The 22,366-nt window shown below is 50.6% G+C and overlaps 1 protein-coding gene across 3 annotated transcripts; it reads left to right on the top strand.

The window, feature by feature from the left end:
• The first annotated feature begins 2,555 nt into the window (after positions 1-2,555).
• TFAP2A (transcription factor AP-2 alpha) lies at positions 2,556-20,895 on the top strand. Of its 3 annotated transcripts, none has more exons than XM_059076062.2 (7): positions 2,556-2,658; positions 7,283-7,717; positions 10,808-10,859; positions 12,949-13,180; positions 15,039-15,157; positions 17,060-17,201; positions 19,114-19,871. In XM_059076062.2, the coding sequence occupies exons 1-7, from the start codon at positions 2,608-2,610 to the stop codon at positions 19,400-19,402; spliced, it is 1,320 nt and encodes a 439-aa protein (XP_058932045.1). In that variant the 5' UTR covers positions 2,556-2,607; the 3' UTR covers positions 19,403-19,871. The 3 variants fall into 3 exon arrangements, with proteins under 3 accessions (XP_058932045.1, XP_058932048.1, XP_058932043.1); XM_059076065.2 differs by lacking the exon at positions 2,556-2,658 and adding an exon at positions 5,175-6,052 and having other exon boundaries at positions 19,114-20,895; XM_059076060.2 differs by lacking the exon at positions 2,556-2,658 and having other exon boundaries at positions 7,061-7,717.
• Positions 20,896-22,366: the final 1,471 nt, after the last annotated feature.

Below are 22,366 nucleotides of genomic sequence, written 5' to 3' on the forward strand. Positions count from 1 at the left end.
ACGCCCTCTCCACGCCCCCATATCAGGCCTGGACCCCCGACCCCTGCCCCCAGGCCTGGCGCTGCTGTCCTGGGGTCCCGGCGAGGCCGGAGCATTGACATGCAATGAAGCGACTTGTCGTGGTAATGATGCTCACACACTACCGCGGCTCCACTGGCTCCAGGGGCGACCGGGGCGCTCGCTCGGGCCTTTCTTTAGCGCTCCTAACGCGGGCGGCGGCGCGGAGCCCGCAGGCCCCAATCTGCACCTCAAAGGCGCCCTCGGCGGGAAAACAACAACAGTTTAGCAGCCCCGGCGGGTGTGGAGCCGGAGATCTGCGGGGCTCGGGTCAGCAAGGGGGGAAGGTGGAGAGGATGAAGGCCCTGACATGCCGTCCCCAGCCCACAGATAGAAAGAAAGCGAAACCTAGATTTCCCCCAAGCACACTGTGGCGACGTCAGGGGGGTGTAAGATCCCCTGCTCCGGGGCCTAGGCTTTGGCCTACAGATCGCGCTCTGGGGCCGCGGCCGCGGCCGGGAGGGTGTCGGTCCCCCGGGCGGCCCAGCCCCCGACTTCCAGCCGCCGCCTTGGGCGGCGGCCCCGGGCCAGCCCGCAGGGTGCGTGGCGCTCGCGCTGGAGGTTGACCGGTTTTGCGGGCGGAGCGCGGCGCCGAGCCTGGAGCTGGGTTCAGCCAAGGGCCTGTGCCGCCGTGCGCCGGCGGGGAGCGGGCGTGTAGCGGAGCGCCCAGGGCGTCGGAGGGAGCCCCTCCGGCTCTCTAACCCCCCTTGCGGCTCTGGTCTTCTCCCTAACTTTCGGGGGTGGGGGTGCGCTGCTTCTGGCCTACTCTGCCGGGCTTGGGGAATTGGCTGCGGTCGTCTGGAGGGCGCATTGCCCTTCGGCGGCTGGTGGGGGGGAGCGGGTCCCCCTCCTCTCGCCTTCCTTCCACCTGTTAGGCAACGCTCGCATTCGCGACAGCCTCTACCCTCACGGCGAGGACGCACCGTGAGACCCGGGAGGCCGGGAGATCTGCAAGCAACAGGCCCAGATGGCATCAGAGGTCGTTCCTAGAGCAACTCTGGGGCGAGACCTACTGTTGTTGGGGAATTTGCCGCATTCGAGAGGGAGAAAGGAGGTTTTGACCTAGGACAAACGAGGAAGCTCGGCCAGAGAAATTAATTACCCTGTATTTCCAAGGATCTCATCACGTCTTTTTTTTTTTTTTTGGTCTCTCTTAACTTAAAAAAAAAAACTGTTTCACAGAAGAAAAAAATACAGAGCCCCGGTGGGGCGAGCGGGCCCCCGTGTGGAGCGGGAGAGCCGAGGCTGGCGGACCTGGACGACGGGGGTGGCTCCCGGGCCTCCGGGTTCCGCGCCAGCCGGGCACTGAGCCGCGAAAGCGCCCGCGTTAGTAACAGCACCAAATCATGAAGGAACTCTCCCTGCTTTAATTAAAAAGGGGAATCTTGGGAAAACTGGAGCAGATTAGCACAGCGAAGGGTTGGTTCCCTGCGATTTATTTTGATGCATGCATGACACGGCGCACACATGTCGGTATGTCGGCTCAACTCCAGAAGCGACTGTGAGTGTCCATAGGAGTCCCGTATTCCTGTCCACACCGCACCCGGGAAGCCCTTAGCCCACATACCACGTTGAACTATCAGTCGGCCCTAGCTTCCTACAAATGAGAGGGAAATCATTTAACCCCTGGAGCTGTCAAGTGACCTCTTCAGGGTACACTTTTTATTTTACACGCGGCAATTAAAGGATCCCAAACCCCAGCCGAGCGACTGAAGCCGTCTGGCAAAAATCTCCAACCTGGGGGGTGGGGTGGGCTGGGAAGCGCGAAGCCAGTAAAACTCCCAGGGCGCCGCGGCCGGAGGTGTCAGCTGCCGGGAGCGGAGGCGATCTCTTGTTGGGCAAAAATCCTGAGGTGACTTCGCCGGTCTTCGTTGGGTGGTTACATTTCATTGCGAAAGGGATAGTCATTTCTAATAAGACTGGACGGGGCCGAAAGGACAGAGCCGCTGGTGGAGGCAGGGTTGAGGGAGAGGTGCTGAAAGCTGGGCCCCGGCGCGGTCGCTCGGACCCTGCGCGGTGCCGGGCTTTCGCCGGGGCGTCTCCGGCGAGGAGGAGACGGAGAGGAGAGGAGAGGAGAGAGGAGAAGAGTGGCATGGGGGCGGGGGGCGCCGGGCCCGGGCCGCGCGGCGGGGCTCAAGGGAGATTTCGTGCGGGCTCCCCGGCAGGAGCGCGCTCTACGAGCAAGTTTGCGGCTTGGAGAGGCCTTTATACCTGGGTCGGAGCGGCCGGCGGCAGATTGTGATGCTGGCGAGCAATTGGACTATTGTTGATATGCTAATGAGGCGATTAGGCTGTTGGTAAAGAGCAGGAAAAGGGAAAAGTTTCTACCATTAGAGGGAGATCTCCGAGCGCACACGGGAGCTCTTTCCCTTCTCGCCTCCTCCTCCTCCTCCTCCTCGCCCTCCTCCTCCCCCTCCTCGCCCTCCTCCTCCTCCTCCTCCTCCTCCTCCTCCGGCGCTCACCGCCCGCAGCCGGCACTTTGCGCTTACCCAGAGAGTAGCTCCACTTGGGTGCGAGGCGGAGAGGGGGCAAATCCATTCACGCCGATCCATGAAAATGCTTTGGAAACTGACGGATAATATCAAGTACGAGGACTGCGAGGTAAGAGCGGCGCTAGCTTTAGTCGTCCTCGCGGCCGCAGGCTCGGAGCTGTACTTCCCGCTCCTCCTCCTCCTCTCCTCGAAGCCAGCCGCGAGGTGCGGGTGAGACAAACTTTCCCCGGCGCAGCGCCCGCCTCTCCGATTCGCCCGCAGAGCGCAGGGCAAAAGCTGCAGAGTGAGAGTGAGGACGTTCCCTTCTTTCATTTCCCTCCTTCGGAGCCCCTGCCCCACTTCCCCCCTTTTCCTCCTGGCCGGTTTTGACTGTGCCCAAGAGTAGAGCGAAGAGAGACAAGCTGGGTTTTTGAAGCAATTGCGGGCAACTGGGCACGCGTCCGAGCACTCTGCGTGTCTCTCCAACGAGATTCTGAGGGCCCAAGTCACCAGGAAAAGAAAGGAAAGAGAAAACCCTTTCCCCTCTTGAACTTTGTCCCTGATCTTTAATATTCCTTCTTTCGTGTATGCATTCTTTCCTTCCTTCCTACCGTCCCCCACCCGACTTTTCTAAAAAGGCTCTTTTCTATTTGGAGAAGCCCCCCCCCCCCCACCGCACACTTCGCTCTCAGCTGGGCTGCACCTCCCAGTGAGCGGGTTCAGTTTGGGAACACTCATCTCCCAAACTGCTGCGGGGCTCCTCCAGGTACACTATGTTATTCAGGAAGTTCTGGGCAGTTTCTCTCTCTGAGCTACTGGGAGGAAGCCCTGCGGTGGGGATGGGAGCCGGCTGCCCGCCGGCTCTCTGCACATCCGCCGGGCACTCGGCTGCGTGACCGTGGGAATCCTGGCGGGGCTGCCGCAGCCTCCGGTGCGGGGAGCCCGCCCGGCCGGTAGAGCGCGCCGCACTGGAGCCCATTGTAAAAGCCACGATTCCCGGAGCTCGCCTTCTTGGGGCAGCCGGGGAAGCCCCAGGACTACCGGCCGGCCGGCGGGAGGCGCTGGGAAAGGGCCTGGCGGCCGCTGTCCCAACCCCCTTGCAACTCCCCGCTAAAAAGAGCCGATGAGTCACGGGAGGGGGAGGGGAGGGGAGGAGAGGGGAGGGGAGGGGGCCGCGACCGGAGAGATTACCTAAGTAAATAATAAGTGGCAGTCCTGCCTTTTGCTAGTTTTTCTTTCCTCTTTTCTTTCTTGTTTTCTTTTTGGCATGTGGAGCTGCGAATGTCAAGCTGCCTGTGTGGGCGCAGCGGCGGGGTCTTCACTTGAAATCAGAACCTGGGCTATGTGAACGATGTGTCACCCGTCCCCTTCCTCCTCTCCCTTCTGTAGACTATTTTAAATCTTTCTCGTTTCCCGGGTCCTCCTTCCCCCCCCCCCCCCCGGGCACGAGGTGACATCCCAAGGGAACGGGTGCTTATCTGGGGACTCGTGTCGTGCGCGGTACGGGGCGCAGAGACTCCATGTCGGGCCAGTCGCTTTGTTTTCAGGGCTGGGGGGCCCTTTCCGAGCTGGTCGGGGGTGACACTGAGCCCCTAAGCCTCCCAGGGTGGATTGTCGCATCCAGGCTGTGGCCCGGGGCTCGGGCAATCACCTTCTCGGAGGCCGAAACCCCCGGCGGGTGGGGTCCGAAGCTCCGCGCGGCGCGAGCTGCCCGTGGGACCCAGGTGGGAGGCGATGCACTTGCACCCCCAGAGAGGGACCCTGTGGGGCCGTGTGTGCATGTGCTTGTGAGTGAGACAAAAACGGATGAGGAGCGAGAGGAGGGAGAGGAGGATAAATAGAGCGGAGGCTGTTTCAACAACTTTTGCGGTGGGCGAGCGCCGGAGCAGGGATTTCGGGTTTCCGAGCCGGCTTGGGGCCGTCTAATTATGTCGGGCTCTGCAGGGACACGCAGGAGGCGAGGTGCCGCTTGCTCCGACACCCCGGCGGGCAGACTGGCAGGGGCGGCGGGGGGGGGGGAGAGCGGGCCGTGTCATCGGGGGGGGTGGGGGGCCTCGGGCGGGAGTGGCCCAGCCAGTCAGACGGGTTTGCGCCGGGAGCCGGTGCCGGCGGCGCCCGGGCTGGGCCGCCTCGCGCCTCTGCGCGCCCCGGGCGGCGTCCCGGCTCCCCCTCCGCGAGCCCCGGCCCCGGAGAGCCGAGGGCAGGGCGCCCGCCGCCGCGGACTGTCCAGCCCCGGGAGGCCGCGGGAAGCTCGAGCGGCGGCCCGGTCGAGGCCCGGGCCCGGGCGGGGCGCCGGGCCATGGAGGAGCGGCGCGGGGGCGGGCGGCCGAACCCCGAGCCCCAGACCCGGCTGCGGAGCGGAGAGGCCCGCGGCCGGAGGCGCCCGGGAAGCAGCTCGGGCGCCGAGAGCCAGACGAACGCCCGGACGCGGTCCCCGGCAGCTCCCGGCCGCGACGCGCGGCCCCCGCGGCATCCCGAGGTCTGCCCCAGCCTTTTAGGTCTGATTGTCCTCGCTCGCTTCCTCTCCCCTCCCCCTCCCCCGCGGCCTCCCCCTCCGTGCGCGCCGGCTCGGCCCCCTCCTCCTCCTCCCCCCTCCCCCTCCCTTCCTCCTCTAGGGCTCTCCCTCCTTCCCGCCCTCCCCTCTCCCCACTCCGTGCTCCTCTCTCGCGCCCACACTTTCTTTCTCACACACGCACGCAGACACATTCTCCCTCTCTGCGCGCTCGCCCTCGGTCTCCCTCTCTCCTTCTTTCTCTTTCACTTTTGCTTGCCCTGCAACCTTTTAAAATGTTGCCCCTTCCCTGTGATTCGCCAGCCGCCGCGCCGCGGCCCCCCGCGCGCTCGCCCGCTCGCTCTCTCGCCCGCTTTTTGTCTCTCGCGCTCCCTCTCCCCTCCTCCGATTTGCTACACTGAGGCTCCCGTCAATGGACTGCATTGAGAGCCGGCTCCGGCGCGAGTTGCCTCTCCGCTTCACGCTCGATTTCCAGGCATTCTTCCCTTATTAAGTATTCGTGTAATATTAATAGTCATGAATATCTGCTATTAGCAGGCTCCAGGAACGCTGCCCAGCGCGGTTATTAGAAGCTCAAGCGAAGCCGCCGCTAAGAAAAGAGGGGGAGACACGGATTAAGGAACACGCGCGCGCGCGCGCGCACACACACAGACACACACACACAGACACACACACACGCTTCTTGCTTTTTGCCTTTTTGGGGTTTTTCATTTTTTAAGGAACTTTGAATCCTATCTGCTCACGGCAGGATAGAGACCGTGGGTTCGACCAGCTGAAGGCGCCGCTCGAATCGGTGGTTCAAGTTCGGATGGAGCAGAGCGGGGCTCCAGCGCTCGGGGGAGCGGCGGCGCCGTGACCGGAGTCCCGGGTGGCGCGGGGCTCTCGGCGCCTTTTGTGTGGGGCGCGCTCGGGCAGCGGGGCAGCCGGGCTCTCCGGGCTTGCTTGTTGTTTTCCACCCTGACTCGTTACCCCAGACTCTTCGCAGATGTTAGTTCACAGTTTTTCAGCTATGGTGAGTCCCATCCCCGCCCCCATCCCTGTTTCCTTAGGAATTTTCCTCTGGAAAACCTGGGGCTGCGGGGCGGCCCGTCCTCCTCGCCCGGCTTTCCCTCAGGGAACCCCCTTTCCGTCTGCGTTGCCCTCGCTCCTCGTTATCTCTCCCTCTCTTCCATCCTTGAGCCGAACGCGGTCCCCCCCCATCCCCCGCTCGACCTCTCCCGGCGCGCGGCCCTACCTCGCCGCTACTTCTCAAGGCGTGTTTCTTGCCACGTTTGTCTTTATTTCCTCGCCTCTCCACGTGTTCCCGAGATGTTCTCAACATTTGATGCTTCATCCGGCTACAGAAAAAACGCTGCCCGGTGTGCCCCTTCTTCCCCTCGGGGTCCGGGGCTGAACCTCCGAGCGCTCGCGTTGCCTGCAATCAACTCTGTTCGCTTGTTTTGCAAGCGAATTGCAATAGAGGAACCCAAGTCAGGCGTTTCTTCTGCCCTTTGGGGCTGGGGTGGAAGGGGCGGGGGCCTCCGCCCCGGGGTGCACCTCTCTCTTTTAAACCCAAGACAAGGCTGGATCTTTCCATTTGAAACCTTGGCTTGACGCCCCTCTCTCCCCGTCTCTATCACAAATCGACCTTGTCCAGAAAAAGGCTCCTCACTGAGGAAGCGGATAAGACAGACCCCCAGCCCGCAGTTAAGACTTTCTTTAAGCTCGTAACTTAAACGTGGGCTTTCCTTACAGCCCTCGACGAAATATGCTTCCATTTAAATAGTCATGAAATGGTAATAGCCTTTGAATGGGTATGACTGTTTTCCTCCACATAAATGGAACAGGGTAAACAATAACGCCGTGGCAGGCAGGTTCAAATGCAGGGACAGAGAAAAGGCCGCTTCTGCTGTTTAATATTTAGTAGGAATTTTAATTTTGCGTAAGGGAGGTTTCACTCCGCAGCTTAACGGGCTGTGGGCCGGGAGGCCCTTTTTCGCCTTTTCCCCCCTTTGAAAGAAACGCCTAAGGAGCGTCTCTTATGCCCCCTCCCTGGCACAGTCGAATTCCCTGCGTCTGGGGAAGGGCCCTTTTCACTCCCGGAGTCTTTCCTGAAAAGAACCGCCTAGGGCTCCTTTCTCGCGGCGGCCTGCGGACGGGGACGGGCCGTTTCCCACGCCGCCCTGAGCCGTGCGCTCAGTGTGGCAGCCGTAACTCGACGCCTGATTTCTTGTTCTCTGCCCCTGCCCTCGCTCTCTTCCAGGACCGTCACGACGGCACCAGCAACGGGACGGCACGGTTGCCCCAGCTGGGCACTGTAGGTCAATCTCCCTACACGAGCGCCCCGCCGCTGTCCCACACCCCCAATGCCGACTTCCAGCCCCCCTACTTCCCCCCGCCCTACCAGCCTATCTACCCCCAGTCGCAAGACCCTTACTCCCACGTCAACGACCCCTACAGCCTGAACCCACTGCACGCCCAGCCGCAGCCGCAGCACCCGGGCTGGCCCGGCCAGAGGCAGAGCCAGGAGTCTGGGCTCCTGCACGCGCACCGGGGGCTGCCCCACCAGCTGTCGGGCCTGGATCCCCGCAGGGACTACCGGCGGCACGAGGACCTCCTGCACGGCCCCCATGGGCTTGGCTCAGGACTCGGAGACCTCCCGATCCACTCCTTACCTCACGCCATCGAGGACGTTCCGGTAAGAGGCCCCGCGGGCGGCGGGAGAGAAAACGCAGACCCTCCCCACCCAGCCGCGAGAAAACGCCCGGAACGTGCAGCCCGGGGGGCCCCGGGCTTTCCTGCCTGGCGTTTACTTTCTCGAAATCGCCTTTTGTTTTTTCGGGTGGACACTTTAAGGACCCACCGAGACAGCCGCCTTTAAAAAATGGAAAAGAATTGTACTCGAGGGTTCTGCCCCTAGAACAATGGCTCCTGGAGCTCCTTCAAACAATGCCTGCATATTACCGTTGAGAAATTAGACGAATGTCACCGTTGACGGTACCTTCCCCTCTCGACGACAGTAAACTGTTTCGACGGGGAGAGGATCTAATTCCACCGCTGTGTCTGTCGTGGGGATGTCTCCCTGTCCTGAAAAAACATGTTAGAGTCAACCAAAAGGGCTCATTGAAATGCCCTGGCCATTTAAAAGAAAGTGTGAAAGACACACTAGGAAAATTCTTTTTACCGGATTTTATGGTATCTGAAAGTTATGTGTATACCCTACCCTGATTAAAGAATAGTAAGCAGCAAGTCCGAGCAGGAGGACATTAAATGCAGCCTTTTTCTCTTCCTAGGGGTGCTAAGTGCTGACCTCATAAATCATTGACTGGGTTCCCAACGCCTCTCAGAACCCGCTACACCCCCATATTAAATGAATGTTTTCAGACTATCGGGCAATGCATTCTTTGAGTTCTAATTCAGTTATCAATAAATGCAGTTTGAAGTGATTTCTAAATAAGCATGGTATTAGCGCATTTACTGTTTACAATGCAAACCAGGCTACTGATAATTTGAAAATACTTTATGAAATTAAATTTAAACCAGCATCTCTTGCTTCAATTCTACATATTTATGGTTTCCTCACAACCTTCCTGAAATGGAATTAGAGCAAGCCAATAATTTTATTAAAGCTGGAAAGGCTCTGTTAATGCTGCTTTTCTTTGGAGAGGAAATGTATCTGGATGTGATTTTTGCTAAAATGCTATTTCAAATTACTGCATCAAATATTGCAGCAATATGTCCGTTGACAGTTTAATGATTACTGCATTAGATTGCAAAGAAAATGGTCAGATGAACTTACCTGCTTGCTTGGTGGATTTAAAACATTATTTAAGTTACATAGGAAAATAGCAAATTTATTACATCTCTCATCTGGCCTAGTTAATTACTGAAATTTGTTGGTTATGTTTAGCAGCGTAGCATGGAAAGCAGGAAAGTAGGCAGTTGATCCAATGTGGGGTTTAGTAAGCATTGTGTGTGTGTGTGTGTGTGTGTGTGTGTGTGTTTTCATACATGTTTTTAGAAACTGATACTAAATTGTGCATTTCTTAGAAAGTAAAATGAGGGGAGCAATAGCTGAGAAAAGAGCCATGAAAAAACAAACCTGGAAGTTGTGATTATTTTAGTCCCCCTTCCCAAGGATTCTCTGAATCCTTATCCTGGTCTGCTCCTCGGAAATATTTGAATTGCAAAATAACGTTGTGAGCTTTTGGAACTACAGTGAATTAGAATTGCTCTACTTTGCAAAAATTCCAAAGTGGCTGGTGTGAATTCTTGACACCGGTATAGTCACTCTTTGTGGTGAGATTGGCCTATAGGAGAAATTAATCAAAAGAGCAAATAAAAACAAGGAAACCCAGTTGCTGCTCTTCCCCTTCCCTCCCCCACCTTTTAAGAAAAAAAATTCTTTCAAAGGAATTTGGGTCACGAAAAGGGTTGTTTTCAATTTTCCCATTGCTGCAACAGTTAACCTTTAATAAGAACGACTGCCAAATATTTAAGAAAATCAAATCGATGGTGAAAATTATTTAATCATTAATATCTCAGTGGGGTTTTAAACTTAACAGTCTTCCCTGTATGGACAAGGTCTAGAAATAACACAAATAAAAGTATTATGCCACACTACATTTACTTTATGGGTTTAGGGTGCATGCATAAAGGGATCATATTTCCCCATATAGTTAAAACACAAGCACTGCAGCAGTCGTCATTTCTGAACATTTCTCAATTTAATTATACTTAAATCCAGAAGCACTTTAGGCAAGTTACAAATGAGAGCATTGAGTATAATAAAACCTGTAATAAAGCAACTTAGTACCATCCACCCGGAATCATTGCGATCAGGCACAATTAACAGGAGCATAAATCCAAGACAGAATGGAAAACGTTCGAATCAGTATTATTGTTGGACAAAGACTAGAGAAGGAAGTAATAGTTTTTTTAAATGGTAATGCCTGTGTTTAGTAACGATTGTGAAATCTTCTATCTCAGCAGCCCTGGTGCTAATTTGTAAACACAGGCAGACATTATATTGCCTGTCAGTTTCTGCATTAGAAAACACGATTTCATTTTTACTTTCTAATCACGTTTTGACTCTAGCACACACGTATACCCATCCATCTGTAGAAAGAAAAAAAGAAAGGAAAAAAGAAACCCACACTAACCAATCCAAATCTGCTACTGGACACAGGAAAACCTCAAAGGATTTTTGTTTGTTTCTCTTTTTATCATTTTCATATCCCTATCTGATATCCAATTTAGACAGCAGTCCTTTTTAAATTTTTTTCATTTACCCATAAGTGAAGGTGTGTATACACGTTTGCTCTTTATCACATCACCTAAAACGTTTCCAGTACTCCCGTTACCCCCGACCTGTCATTTCTATTGTGTTTCTCTGGCTTTTACTGCCTGTACGCTGGAATTGCTGAAGTCCGAAGCCGCTGAGGCGCCAAACTAAAGCTAGGTGTATTTTTAAAGGTTGAACTCACTGTGAGAAAGATCAAAACTCTGTTTAATTTCCAAAGAAAGTTTTATTCCCCACCCCCAGCTCCTTCAAATGTGGATTATTTGCTGGGGAACGAGAAATTGGCCGTGGGTGTACAGTGAAACCTCTTGAGCTGCAAAACCCCCAATTCCAATAAGCCAAGATGAGATGTTTATATATAAATGTCACTAGATGGGAGGGGGGAATTTTGAGTCTACACCTTCCCCTCCCCCTATCTTGCACGAAATATTCATTTCCTTTTGTTTTGATTATACACTTACATCCATGTGTATCCTTTTGTTGCAGCATGTAGAAGACCCGGGTATTAACATCCCAGATCAAACTGTAATTAAGAAAGGTAAGCCATTTCCTTCTGCATTCCAAGCATGTCCTTACAGGCACAGTGCTATTTAAAAGAACTTGCAGAGCTGTGTTTATTTTTTTCCAAGTAGGATTTCCTAAAGGCTCAGAATTAGCGAATAGATAGGCATAGAATAGCAATGCTTAAATGATCGGCTTTCAGTATGTTAGTAATGGCAACAGGCTAGCTTTGTTCTGATTCATGACTTGAACATTTAATTTAGTTTAATGATATCTGGACAAACACACGAAATGTGTCATAGTTGAACAGATTTGGAAGTGGCGTTTCAATTTTGGAACGGTCTTAACAGTTCAGTTAATCCATTGCGTGAGTGGCCACGAGTGTTAAGAATTGTATAACACTAACAACAGTCCAAGTAATATCAGTATAGGAGCAGATGATAAAAAGACATAGCACTCCTTAGCGGAGGGGGGGAAAAAACTTCCATGTTCTTAAATTTAATTTCTCATTAGCTGTTAAGGGGTTTTAAAACTTTGTGAATTAGGTTAACAAAAATTTGGCTTTTGGTTAAAATTAGCTTTTTGAAGATGTCAGATTTATTAGCGTAAATGTTTGGAGCAGAAATTGTTTTTCAAAAGTGTCAAGTGATTTGGATGGATTTGTAATTTGTGTTGTGTTTAGTGAGTAGAAATAAAGTTTACTGGATTAAATGCTATTCACAGCAGCTTTTTTTTTTTTTTTTTTGTTATGGTGGCAATGTTACATTTCAGGATTCTAGGCACCACCAGAGGACGATGCTATATAAAACTGTTCCCATTTCTAACCCCAATCAGTATATTGTTAGCGAGTTTAAAGTTTCATTTTTGCATCTGTGAAGTCTTTGTCATGTCAAATTAGATGTGCAAGGGATAAATCTTAAGAGATGCTCTTTCCAAGTCGACATGATAATTGGCTCTTTTATTAGTAATCTCTCAAGAGTTCGTTTAACTCCTATTGTCTCTATTAGCCTCCCCAGAGCTATTAATGTCACAAGTGATCTATCCAAAACCTAGACCCCCCCCACCTCCCTATACGTCTAAAATATCCCCACTCAAGAGGGAGTACTGTATACATGTATTATTATGCATACACGTATTATTATGTAGGTCTCCATGTGGAATTTTAAGATACAAATGCATACTGTACTTAAATGGTTATGAATGCATCTGAATTGTATTGGTGTTAGAAATGTAACACGTTAGTACACTTTCTGCTGGCCTTGAATTTTTTTCTAAGTATGGTGGATCCAACGATGAAGAGCTTATGATTTTAACTAACAAGAATATATCCTCCCCTTCCCCCCTTCCCAAAGAAGACGCTTAAGCATAAGACTGTTAGCTCTTTGCTCATCAAAAGAACACACTGCTAGTTTTCCATGGTAGGCCTCTTTATCCTTCTTTCTCCCAGTTCAAAACGGGGCTTGGAATGGATTTCCAAAACTCGAGTCTTTTTCACAGATAACATAGGAAAGGGCCTATTTACCAAAAGGATGGGGTGTGACAACAGAATCCACCACTTCCCGGCTTGGTGCCTTGAATGAAATGCTCATTTACAGGCCACTTTAGCCATCTAAACTGTCGGCTGATTTTAATTATAGGTCTGTGAAGCAGTTTCTCCCCAACGCTAAACCCCTCGCCCCACGGAAACTCCCGAGCCTACATAGCTTGCTCTCGGTTTACAAACGTCACCCCCTTCGTTGCACCCCAAGCCCGTGCTCCAGCACCCCGTCTGGGGGCCACTTCCCTCGGACACTGAGAGCCGAGAGGGTCACGAGTTCCCCACCATCTCTAGACAGCGCCCCAGCGGTTAAATGGCAAGGGTCCAGGGAGAAGCACAGGCCTGGCTGGTGGGGCTGGGCCGCCCCCCGGCCGCCGGTGAGACGCGCCGAGGGGCACAGGCTCCATCCCCACTACCGGGATGGAGCAGGGATTAGGGCAGGAGATGGGGAAGGAGCCACGGAATTTTCAGGGCTGGAAGAAAAGCGGCGGTTGCGGCGCAAGCCTGGGAGCCGGCCCGGGCCGGGACCGGGCAGGGCTCGGGAGGGACCCTCGGCGCCCACACGCGGCCTCCCCGTCTGTCTCCGCAGGCCCCGTGTCCCTGTCCAAGTCCAACAGCAACGCTGTCTCCGCCATCCCCATCAACAAGGACAACCTCTTCGGCGGCGTCGTGAACCCCAACGAAGTCTTTTGTTCAGTTCCGGGTCGTCTCTCGCTCCTCAGCTCCACCTCGAAGTACAAGGTCACGGTGGCGGAAGTACAGCGGCGCCTCTCACCGCCGGAGTGTCTCAACGCTTCGCTGCTGGGCGGAGTGCTGCGGAGGTGAGGCCCGAGCGAGGCCCTGCCCGCCAAGCATTGCGCCTGCGCCGGGCCGGCGACGCGGACGGGCCTCGCGCCAGGGCCCTCCCTTCGCGGGAAAAGAAAGGGGCGGGGAGAAGAGCGTAGAACTCGGTGGGTGGGAGCTGGGGGCGGGGTGAGGCGGCGGGCGCCTGCGCACTCCGCCGCGTTCCCGCGCGCTCCGTCGTTCCGGGGGCGCGCCCGGGTCGGCCGGCGCTGCGCGCTCAGTGGGACCTCTGCCTCCTCCCACCCACTCCCGGCGCGCACGCGCAGTTCGCTCCGCCGCGGGCTCAGTCCCGGCCGCTGCAGCCGCGGGGCGCCGCGCACCCGCCTTTTCTCTCCTCGCGCACACCTTGCAAGCCTAGGAAAACTTCCTCTCAGGCGCCTCACTTTGCCTTACCTCCATGTAGGGTCTCCGATTGCAGCCCGCCGTCCCTTGAATAGGGTTTAAGTAGAAGACAATGGTTTTCTCTAGAGTCTCCGTGCCACGCCCCCGGGTCACCAGAAGCAGACCCTCCCGCCCGAGGTGCTCGCACTAATGGTTCCGATGTACCGCGTCGCCATGTGTGCCAGGCAGCGTGCGAGGCACGTTTACGTGCATTATGTGTGGTCACTACCGACGATTGCATGTTGCATATGTGGCCAGGGATTCGCGTCTCACCCGCGCGAGGTCGGAATGATTCATTTCGTAGATGAGATTTTATAAGGGTCGGCGAGGTGAAGCACCTTCCCTCAGGGCAGGTGTGTCCCTCCTATGGGCTTTTTGCTCCTAGGGTTCCACCCAGCGTTGTGTGTGGTGGGTCTTGCGTTGAACTTTCCCAGATAATGTTTTCTACTTTTCCTCCTTTTTAATTTTTAATGAGAAAGTGGACCAAAGCTTCATTCTTTTGACATTTATTCATATATCTGTTTACAGACCCAGAGTTCTGCTGTGATGGGTATATCCCATACAAAGACTACAGAGTTTAATATCAGCTATTCCACTCTTTCCTTCCTCCTTCACGGTCATTTGCTGTCCCTTTGTAATCTTTCATTGACACAGATCTGAATCCGCCCTCTGCTTTTTTCTCCCCCTTCCCCCATCCCCAATATTGGAGACTGTTTACCTAGGGGAGTATAATCTAATCCACACAATTAAAGAGCACTTGAGTAGGGAATAAAATCTGAAATTAATTAATTTGCTGTTTTATTTAAACAATTTATCTTAACCACTTTCTGATTATGGGAGTCTATTTAGACATCTATTTAGAACCACCTCCATCGTCTGTGAAATCAGGGAAAATTTTAAAGGCTGATATCAACTTCTGACTTTTCTAGTTAGGCTGGTGACATGGCATGTAAACAGTTGGTGAGATGAATTTCCCATTGGGGCTAAAGCCAGGGAAAGAAACGTAAGAGTGATGATAACTTTGGTTACTCTGAATAACCTAACAGCAGATCTTGCAAAGACGATTTAAAGACCCCACTGGGATTTGTGTGATTGTAACAACAGGGAAAATATACAGTCATCAGTTGAACTCAAAAATACTTCACGCCCTAGAGATAAGAGCGGTGTTTGTTTGTTTGTGGTTCTTCTTTAGAGAGTTGGGAAATCAGAACCTTCCAACCTGCCACGATAGTTGCAGTAATAACTGAACACAGGGTGCTTTAGAGTTTAACAAGCATTTATTGCCTATGTTCTTTTTGTACCATTCCTTCCTAGGTTTCCCTTCCTTACCTATCTCGGGGCCAGGATCCTTAATTTTTAAAAGTACATTTTAGGAAGTTGTCAAAATGACTACAGTGTGACGCAGAGCAACTAAATGTTTTCTAAATCCCTTTCTCACATGTATTTGTGAAACAGGGCGAAGTCTAAAAATGGAGGAAGATCTTTAAGAGAAAAACTGGACAAAATAGGATTAAATCTGCCGGCAGGGAGGCGTAAAGCTGCCAATGTCACCCTGCTCACATCACTAGTGGAGGGTAAGTGAGTTCCCTTGCTAAAGAGAAGGGAAGTTTCTTCTGAGAAAATGGCTAATATTCAGTGGCCAGATGTTTGGTTGTATTTTGTCAGTTGGGCAGTTTCATTTTTCCAGAAAACATAGCCAGAAGTGAACGGAATTCTTTCGTGTCAAAAAACGATTTGCATTTACTCCTGTCCTCCTTTCCTCTTCCCTTCTGCCACAAAATTACACCTCCCTAGCCCAATTCTGACCTAAACAATATGACAACTTAAGAACTGCATATTCTTCAAGTTCCAGTCTCCTTTATAGAGCTCAGCAGTAAATCACTTAAGCTATTCTGACATCTGCGTTTGAGAAATGCGTGACCATTACTTCCTGAATTAATTTGGGAATCTTTGACCTGCATCCTGATTTAAGACCATCCTGAAAGCTCAGGGTTATAGGCCCTTTTAGGTTTTTGTTTTCCAAACATATGCTCCCTTATCTCTCATTTAATTGTGCGTCTCTACTAGAGAGGAAGAAAAGTGAGCAATTTTAGACTTTGAGTTATTTGGATAGGAAAAGAAAAAGGAAATATAAGCATTGCAGAAAGTGTCTCATGTCAGCTTTTTACACACACACACACACACACACACACACACACACACACACACACTCGTTTCGAAACCCCGCAGAACAAAAGCTCACCCTGTCCTCCCTCGCTGTTCTAGATAATCAGAATCCAGTCACACCCCTACTTCCTCTACATCCCTGTTAAGTTTGTCCGATACTAAATTGGCTTACGTTTGGGTGTGTTGGAATGAACGTATCGTTCTTTTGCATTTTCCTTTGTGTTCCGTTGGAAATGTCTTATGCCAACAGGAAAAAAAGAGGCACTTAAGTTATGGCGCAGATTTCAAAACTACCATTTATATTTAAAGAAGGCACTTAATCTTATTTATATCTTCTATTTGCGGAGACATAGTATAATTGAATTCAAGTTCTAGCTTTGTAAATAATTTTTAAAATATTTAAAAACATAAAATTGAGGAGAAACTCTATGAACCATTCGTTAATGGTGTCCAAAATGATGCTAAATGCAATTGTTCAGTGCCAGAAACTCAGCTACAGTAGCATAATATTAAAAATAATGCCAGTACATTGGGAACCCACCGTTCAGACCCCGAAACAATTATACGCAGAGAAAATGGTAGTAGCGGCTTTGGGTGTAGTGTGGGACTGTGCATGGTTTTGGGGTTGAATCCTGTAGCAGGGAAGCAGTTTCTGGAGAACTGTTATTGTTTGTGATCCGCTCCATTTTATGGAAACAAGCTCAGCGGAGAGGGCTTTGATGCTCTAATTGGCGCATGCGTTCTTCCGGAGCTGGAGCGAATGGCAGGAAGCCCTGCAGTAAAAACCAACTGGTTCAGGAAATTAAAACCAAAGATTCGAAAATCAACAACACAGGCAGACTCAGTGGAGTGACCCTCAAATCCTCTTGGTTAATCGGTTTGGATGAACAGATAATTATATGCGATAAAGTTAAAATGTAAACCCTTAGTCGTTCCTTGCAGAAAAGCTCAAGGAGTAATTATGAATATCATTTATGAATGTGTTGATAGGTGTGAGGTTGGAATACAAGAAACGTTTTGAAAGAGAAGGTCGGGGAATGTCATCGGGGTTGGGGATGAGGCTGGAGGGGAGTTGACGGGAGTTTACATTTTCCAATCGTCTCGGCCTTCTAGGCTAAGTGGCCATTTTCCCTGGGAAGTGCAGCCACCAGATCCTACAGAGAAGGAAAGAAAATGCCTGAAATGGGAAAACAAGTAGTGTGTGTTTCCTACAACATCTGGGTTAAGAAAATAAGGGAGATGGGAGGCAGTTTTGATGTCAGCTTTTTTCATTCTCTTGCCCTCGCCTCCCTCCTCTCACATCTTGCCAGGAGAGGCCGTCCACCTCGCCAGGGACTTTGGGTACGTGTGCGAAACTGAATTTCCTGCCAAAGCAGTAGCTGAATTTCTCAACCGACAACATTCCGATCCCAATGAGCAAGTGACAAGAAAAAACATGCTCCTGGCTACAAAGTAAGACATTACCTCTTCGGGGTCTCTGTGTCTCACTGTCAAGAGAAACAGAAATCAGAATCGTTTGTGCTCGCATTTTTGGCCTCTTTCCCTTTTGTGTTTATCAGCTCTGTTGTAAATATTGAAGTTACAACACAATCTAATAAACCATAATTGATTTGAAAGGGGCAATACAAGGAAGATTGTGAGTGCGTGTTTCCCTCCTTCCCCGCTCTTTCACCCCACCCTCTCATTTTTTTAAAAAAAATTAACGTGTATGGGGGTGGGGTATAGGAGGGATTTGATGGAAGCTGAGTGTGGATTTGTGACTATTTGTGGTCAGAAAGACCAGAATCAGGTTATTTTTTTAACCTTTTATTTTATATTGGAGTATAGTTGGTTAACAATGTTGTGGTAGTTTCAGGTGTACAGCAAAGTGATTCAGCTGTACACGTACATGTATCTATTCTTTTTCCAATTCTCAGAACCACGTTCTTAAAGGAGTGACAGACTTGCCTGTATCAGTTTTTGTCTCTTATCAATATGTTCTCCAAGGGCAAGGATTAAGCAGTGGCCTGCAAAATATTCAAGCCAGAAGCTGTCCTAGTTTCAACCCTAGTCCCTTCTCCCATTTCTTGCCTTCCCTTCTCATCCTCCTCAAAAGTGCTGTGTACACACACACACACACACACACACACACACACCCCACAGGTTCTAGCCTACAGGCGAGATGTCAAATAGGTTTCAAAATGGCCCAAGTTATATTCCCATCGGTGCCTGGGCTGAATAGGCTTCTGCAGGTGGTGTGTGAAAAGAAAATGACTGTTTTGATATGTTTTCTGGAAATTAAAAGGCTTGTTTGGAAGCCCTTAATTATCAAAGTCGATGTCACAGGAGGGCATGGAACCAGAGGGCAGAGGCAGCGGCCTGGGGGCAGCTTCTGGCCTGGGGACACCAGCTGGCCTTGGAGGAGGTGGCCTGGCAGTGCTCCCTGTGCCTCCTCCTCCCTCCGCAGCCCCCCACCCAAAGGCTGCTGCTGCCTCAGGAAGGCCCACCTAGTCCTTGCTTCCCAGATTCAGAGGCTGAGCTTCCCCTGCGCAGGCCACGTCGCCCGTATTTCAACTTTTCCCTCTTCTCTTAGCCTCCTAAACACACCCATATTCACAATTTCCCTAGACAGTTTTTTCTGGTGTGTGGGAAAAGAGCTGGAATGGGTGATTGAAACGTCTGTTTCTTCTTCCCCGAACCGCTCTGAATTACCCCCCAGTAACATTTTTTTTTTCTGGTGACTTTTATTTTTAAAGGCAAAATAATCCCAAGAAAAGTCTTGCCTCTCTTGTGCACATCCACCCTGAACTGAAGGTGAATGAGTGGACAGTTCTTCCCCCCAAACTGCTGCTGAGGTCCCTAGAAGATTAGGGAAGAGGGGGCTCTATAGTATTTTGAGCAGGACAGCTGATGGGTGCATGCTATTGGCTGTTGAAGAGATGCTTGCGTTTCTGACTCCTTGCCCCTCTGACTCACCTTTGTTTCTCTCCTAACGTGTGAAATGTTTTCTTGCGTCTAGGATGCTTGGTGTGAGCGAGAGAGGAGGGGGTTAGAAGTTTGGTGCAGCTGAGAGGTGAGAGAGACACACACACACACACACACACACACACACACACACACAGAGACAAGAGAGAGGCATTTGTGGAAGTGTTTAAGGAGCAGATGTTTAGGTGACTCTGAGAGGTGGCTGGGTCTCCCAACATGTGCCCCTCCCCCCCCAGTCTGTCTCTGGGGCTTTGGCTCAGGTCAGGTGTCCGCGTGATCCAGGCAGAGGTAACGGCAGGGAGCAAGGTTTTCTCTTTGCTGCTGATGCTGCTGGCTGCCGAGCCTCATCTCTCTCTCTCCCCCCACCCCCCCCCACCCTCCCGCTCCACTTGTGCTGCAGACAGATATGCAAGGAGTTCACCGACCTGCTGGCTCAGGACCGATCTCCCCTGGGGAACTCCAGGCCCAACCCCATCCTGGAGCCCGGCATCCAGAGCTGCTTGACCCACTTCAACCTCATCTCCCACGGCTTCGGCAGCCCGGCGGTGTGCGCCGCGGTCACGGCCCTGCAGAACTATCTCACCGAGGCCCTCAAGGCCATGGACAAAATGTACCTCAGCAACAACCCGAACAGCCACACGGACAGCAGCGCCAAAAGCAGTGACAAAGAGGAGAAACACAGAAAGTGAGGCGCTCCTCCTGCCCCGCCCCCTGCCCGCGCCGCCTCCCCGGCCCCAGCGCGCCCACCCACTCCATCAACATCTCCATTGTCTCCGTCATCTCCATCTCCGTCATCTCCATCTCCGTCATCTCCATCATCTTCATCTCCATCTCCATCTCCATCACCGCCCCCCCACCCCACTGATCACCACCGGCAGGTGACAGCTCCGGGATCAGCATCCCCCCCACTGCTGCTACTGCTGCTGCTGCTGCCGCCGCTGCCGCCACCGCCTTCGGTCCGGAGTCTCGGGGTCCCGGGGACAGCGCTCCACTGTGAGCGGGGCAACCCCGCAGTCTCAGGCCCCGGCCCCGACTTCCTCCATCAGCACCAACTCCCCTTTGCCCTCGTGTGGAGCCTAAGAGAACAGAACAGGCCGTGAAGCCAGCAAAGAAAAGTTATGTCCGAGTTTGTGAACCTTTTTTTTTTTTTTAAACAAATCAACAACGACAACAAAAAAAAATTAAAACTTTTTTTTTAGAAAAAAGAACGTAAAAATTAAAAAAAAATTATATGAGCTTCATGGGACGGAATTACCACCTTCTCTTACATACTTCAGATTGTAGCCATACTAAAAAAAAAAAGGCAAAGAAAAAAAAGGCAAAAAAGGCTAATGACATTTTTATCAGTATTGTGAATAAACTTGAACACAGATACTCGAAGTTCCATGTCTTGTCTTCAGTTCTAGAAGTTTTCCCTCTTCAAGGTAAAGCGACCAACTTGAACTCTCTCTGGCAACACGATTCACAGTTCTATAAGGGAATCAGTGTTCACGTCTCTGTATATATTTATTTATGTGTAATTTAATGGGAATTGTAAATATGGTGAGTCTGTTTTAAGCCTTTTTTTTTTTTTTAATTTATCTGGTGATCTCGTTTACCTCTTGTTTAGTGGGTTTTGAATCTTCCCTATTAGTTCTTCATGTGGTTCACGGTACTTATTTAGGAATCCAAGGTTTGGGGGATTTTTTTTTTTTCCTCTGGTATTCATGAATTTAGCCCTGTTGTAGCATGTTAAAGACGACAATGAAACAGCTGAACAAATAAAAAAAAGTAAAATAAAATTTTATAAATAATTAGTATTACATTTAGCTTTTCATTGAACTGAAAGAAAAAAGTGATATTGGACCCTGGAAAGATTTTTAACTTGAGTGGTTTGATAACCGTTCTATGTATTGTGGGGAGAAAAAAAAAGTTTATTTTATTCCACTGTCCTCCCTTAAAAGCATCATTTGAGCAATAAATGAGTATTGTCTTTAAACCAAGGGTTAGGGATCCCCCCCCCCACCTCTTTTTGTTCAAAGAACTTCAAGCATTTGGGACCACCTGGTATTCTGTATTTTCACTGGCCATTTTGGAAGCGGTTCTAGCTGTATTGTACTGAGTTGTGCTGGCAGTAGTTTCCATGCCTGTCAATGTATCATAGTCCTTTGTTGCCCAGATAAATAAATATTTGATACGCTTTATGTCGATTTTTTTTATTCAGTGGCTGTCTTTACCCAGGCGTATTTTTGTTCTTGGCAGTATTTTTTATTCAGTATGGTTACAGTAATTGAGTTTAACTCTCCCTTGGCAATTGCTCCTTGCAATAAGCAGCTGAACCCATTGTTTCCCTCAAGTATAATAAAAACTTACTTTCAACTTGGAGTTCAGAGCAGGGTATCATTTAGGTATTCCACTGAGTCTGTATTCAGACAAATGACACAATAAAACCCAATGTATTCTTTTGGATAAAAGATTGTTTGTACTGCTAAAGGAATGACATACTATCTTTTCCTTACTAGAAACATTAATTTTCTTATTATTAAAAATAAAGTTTTATTTATGTCGATCCTTTAGGTTTTCATTTGTGCTTTGAAAACCAAAATATAAAACCTTCAGAGCCAAACATTAGGGGTGACAAGGAAGATGGAGAGCAGACAGAAGACCCTCTCGTTCGCCCTCCATAGCTACTTTGGAAGCTGTCTCGGAGAAGAACTGAAATTTGAACTGTTAGTTCATTAACACAAAGGAAATGCCCACTTCAAAATTCACTTACTTGCTCTGGCTTCTCAGTGGCTAAGACATGCAAATGAGTGAAAACTAGCTCTAGTTTTCTGGGCAGAGTGGCAGGAATGTACATGGAGCAGGGACAGAGAGGGCACATCGTCTCCCATTTATTTTAATATTTCATTTAGAGATGAATTCATTACTGTGCTGCTCGTAGTAGCTCTTGAGGTAGCAAGGGGGGGACTGGGAAACTTGATTCCCAGAACCTTTTCCGCCTGCCCCCTAAATGCCCACCCACCCCTTTCCCTCACCACGGGGCTCCTCCCAGGACCTTCTAGCAATACAAAAGCTTCTCTGAGGTGGGGCGGGGAGGGAGGGGGAGGGCTGCGGATCCTGCCCCCGCAGGCCCGTCCTAGCTTAGCCCTCACAGAAGGAAGGACTTCCTGTACGTGAAAATGGCGAATTCAGAGCTTCTGTAAACTGATTTGCAAAGTCTTTGCTTTGGAAGTGAGGAGGATTTTTAATGGTTTAGAAGAGGACAGTGGAGGTTGTTAACTATAGAAGGTTCACGGGAAAGGTCATAGGAAAAGTATCTAGGTATACATACCGGAGGAGATTCAACATTTGTTCTTCCGCTTTGACATTCTGAAGGACTAAAGAAGCAAAGCATTAGACAGTGTCCATTTTGCAGCCTTTTGCTTTCTAATCTCCTTATGGAAGGCAGTGTAAAATCAATCTCGACCGACGAACGAGAGTTGCTGGACTCTAAATTCTATTTTCCGAAGCCAGAGAATTCATAACAATGGTGGGGTTTTTAAAAACAATTTCAGATGGAAAGTGCACTCTCAGAACGCGATGCTGCAATTGTTTTTTAAAGCGGTTATTTATTATTTCCTAGAGAGACTGGTTAACTGTAACGGAGATGTAACAAAATAATGAGGCAAATG

The sequence above is a fragment of the Kogia breviceps genome, chromosome 10, assembly GCF_026419965.1.
Source record: "Kogia breviceps isolate mKogBre1 chromosome 10, mKogBre1 haplotype 1, whole genome shotgun sequence".
In the NCBI taxonomy this organism is placed as follows: Eukaryota; Metazoa; Chordata; class Mammalia; order Artiodactyla; family Physeteridae; genus Kogia; species Kogia breviceps.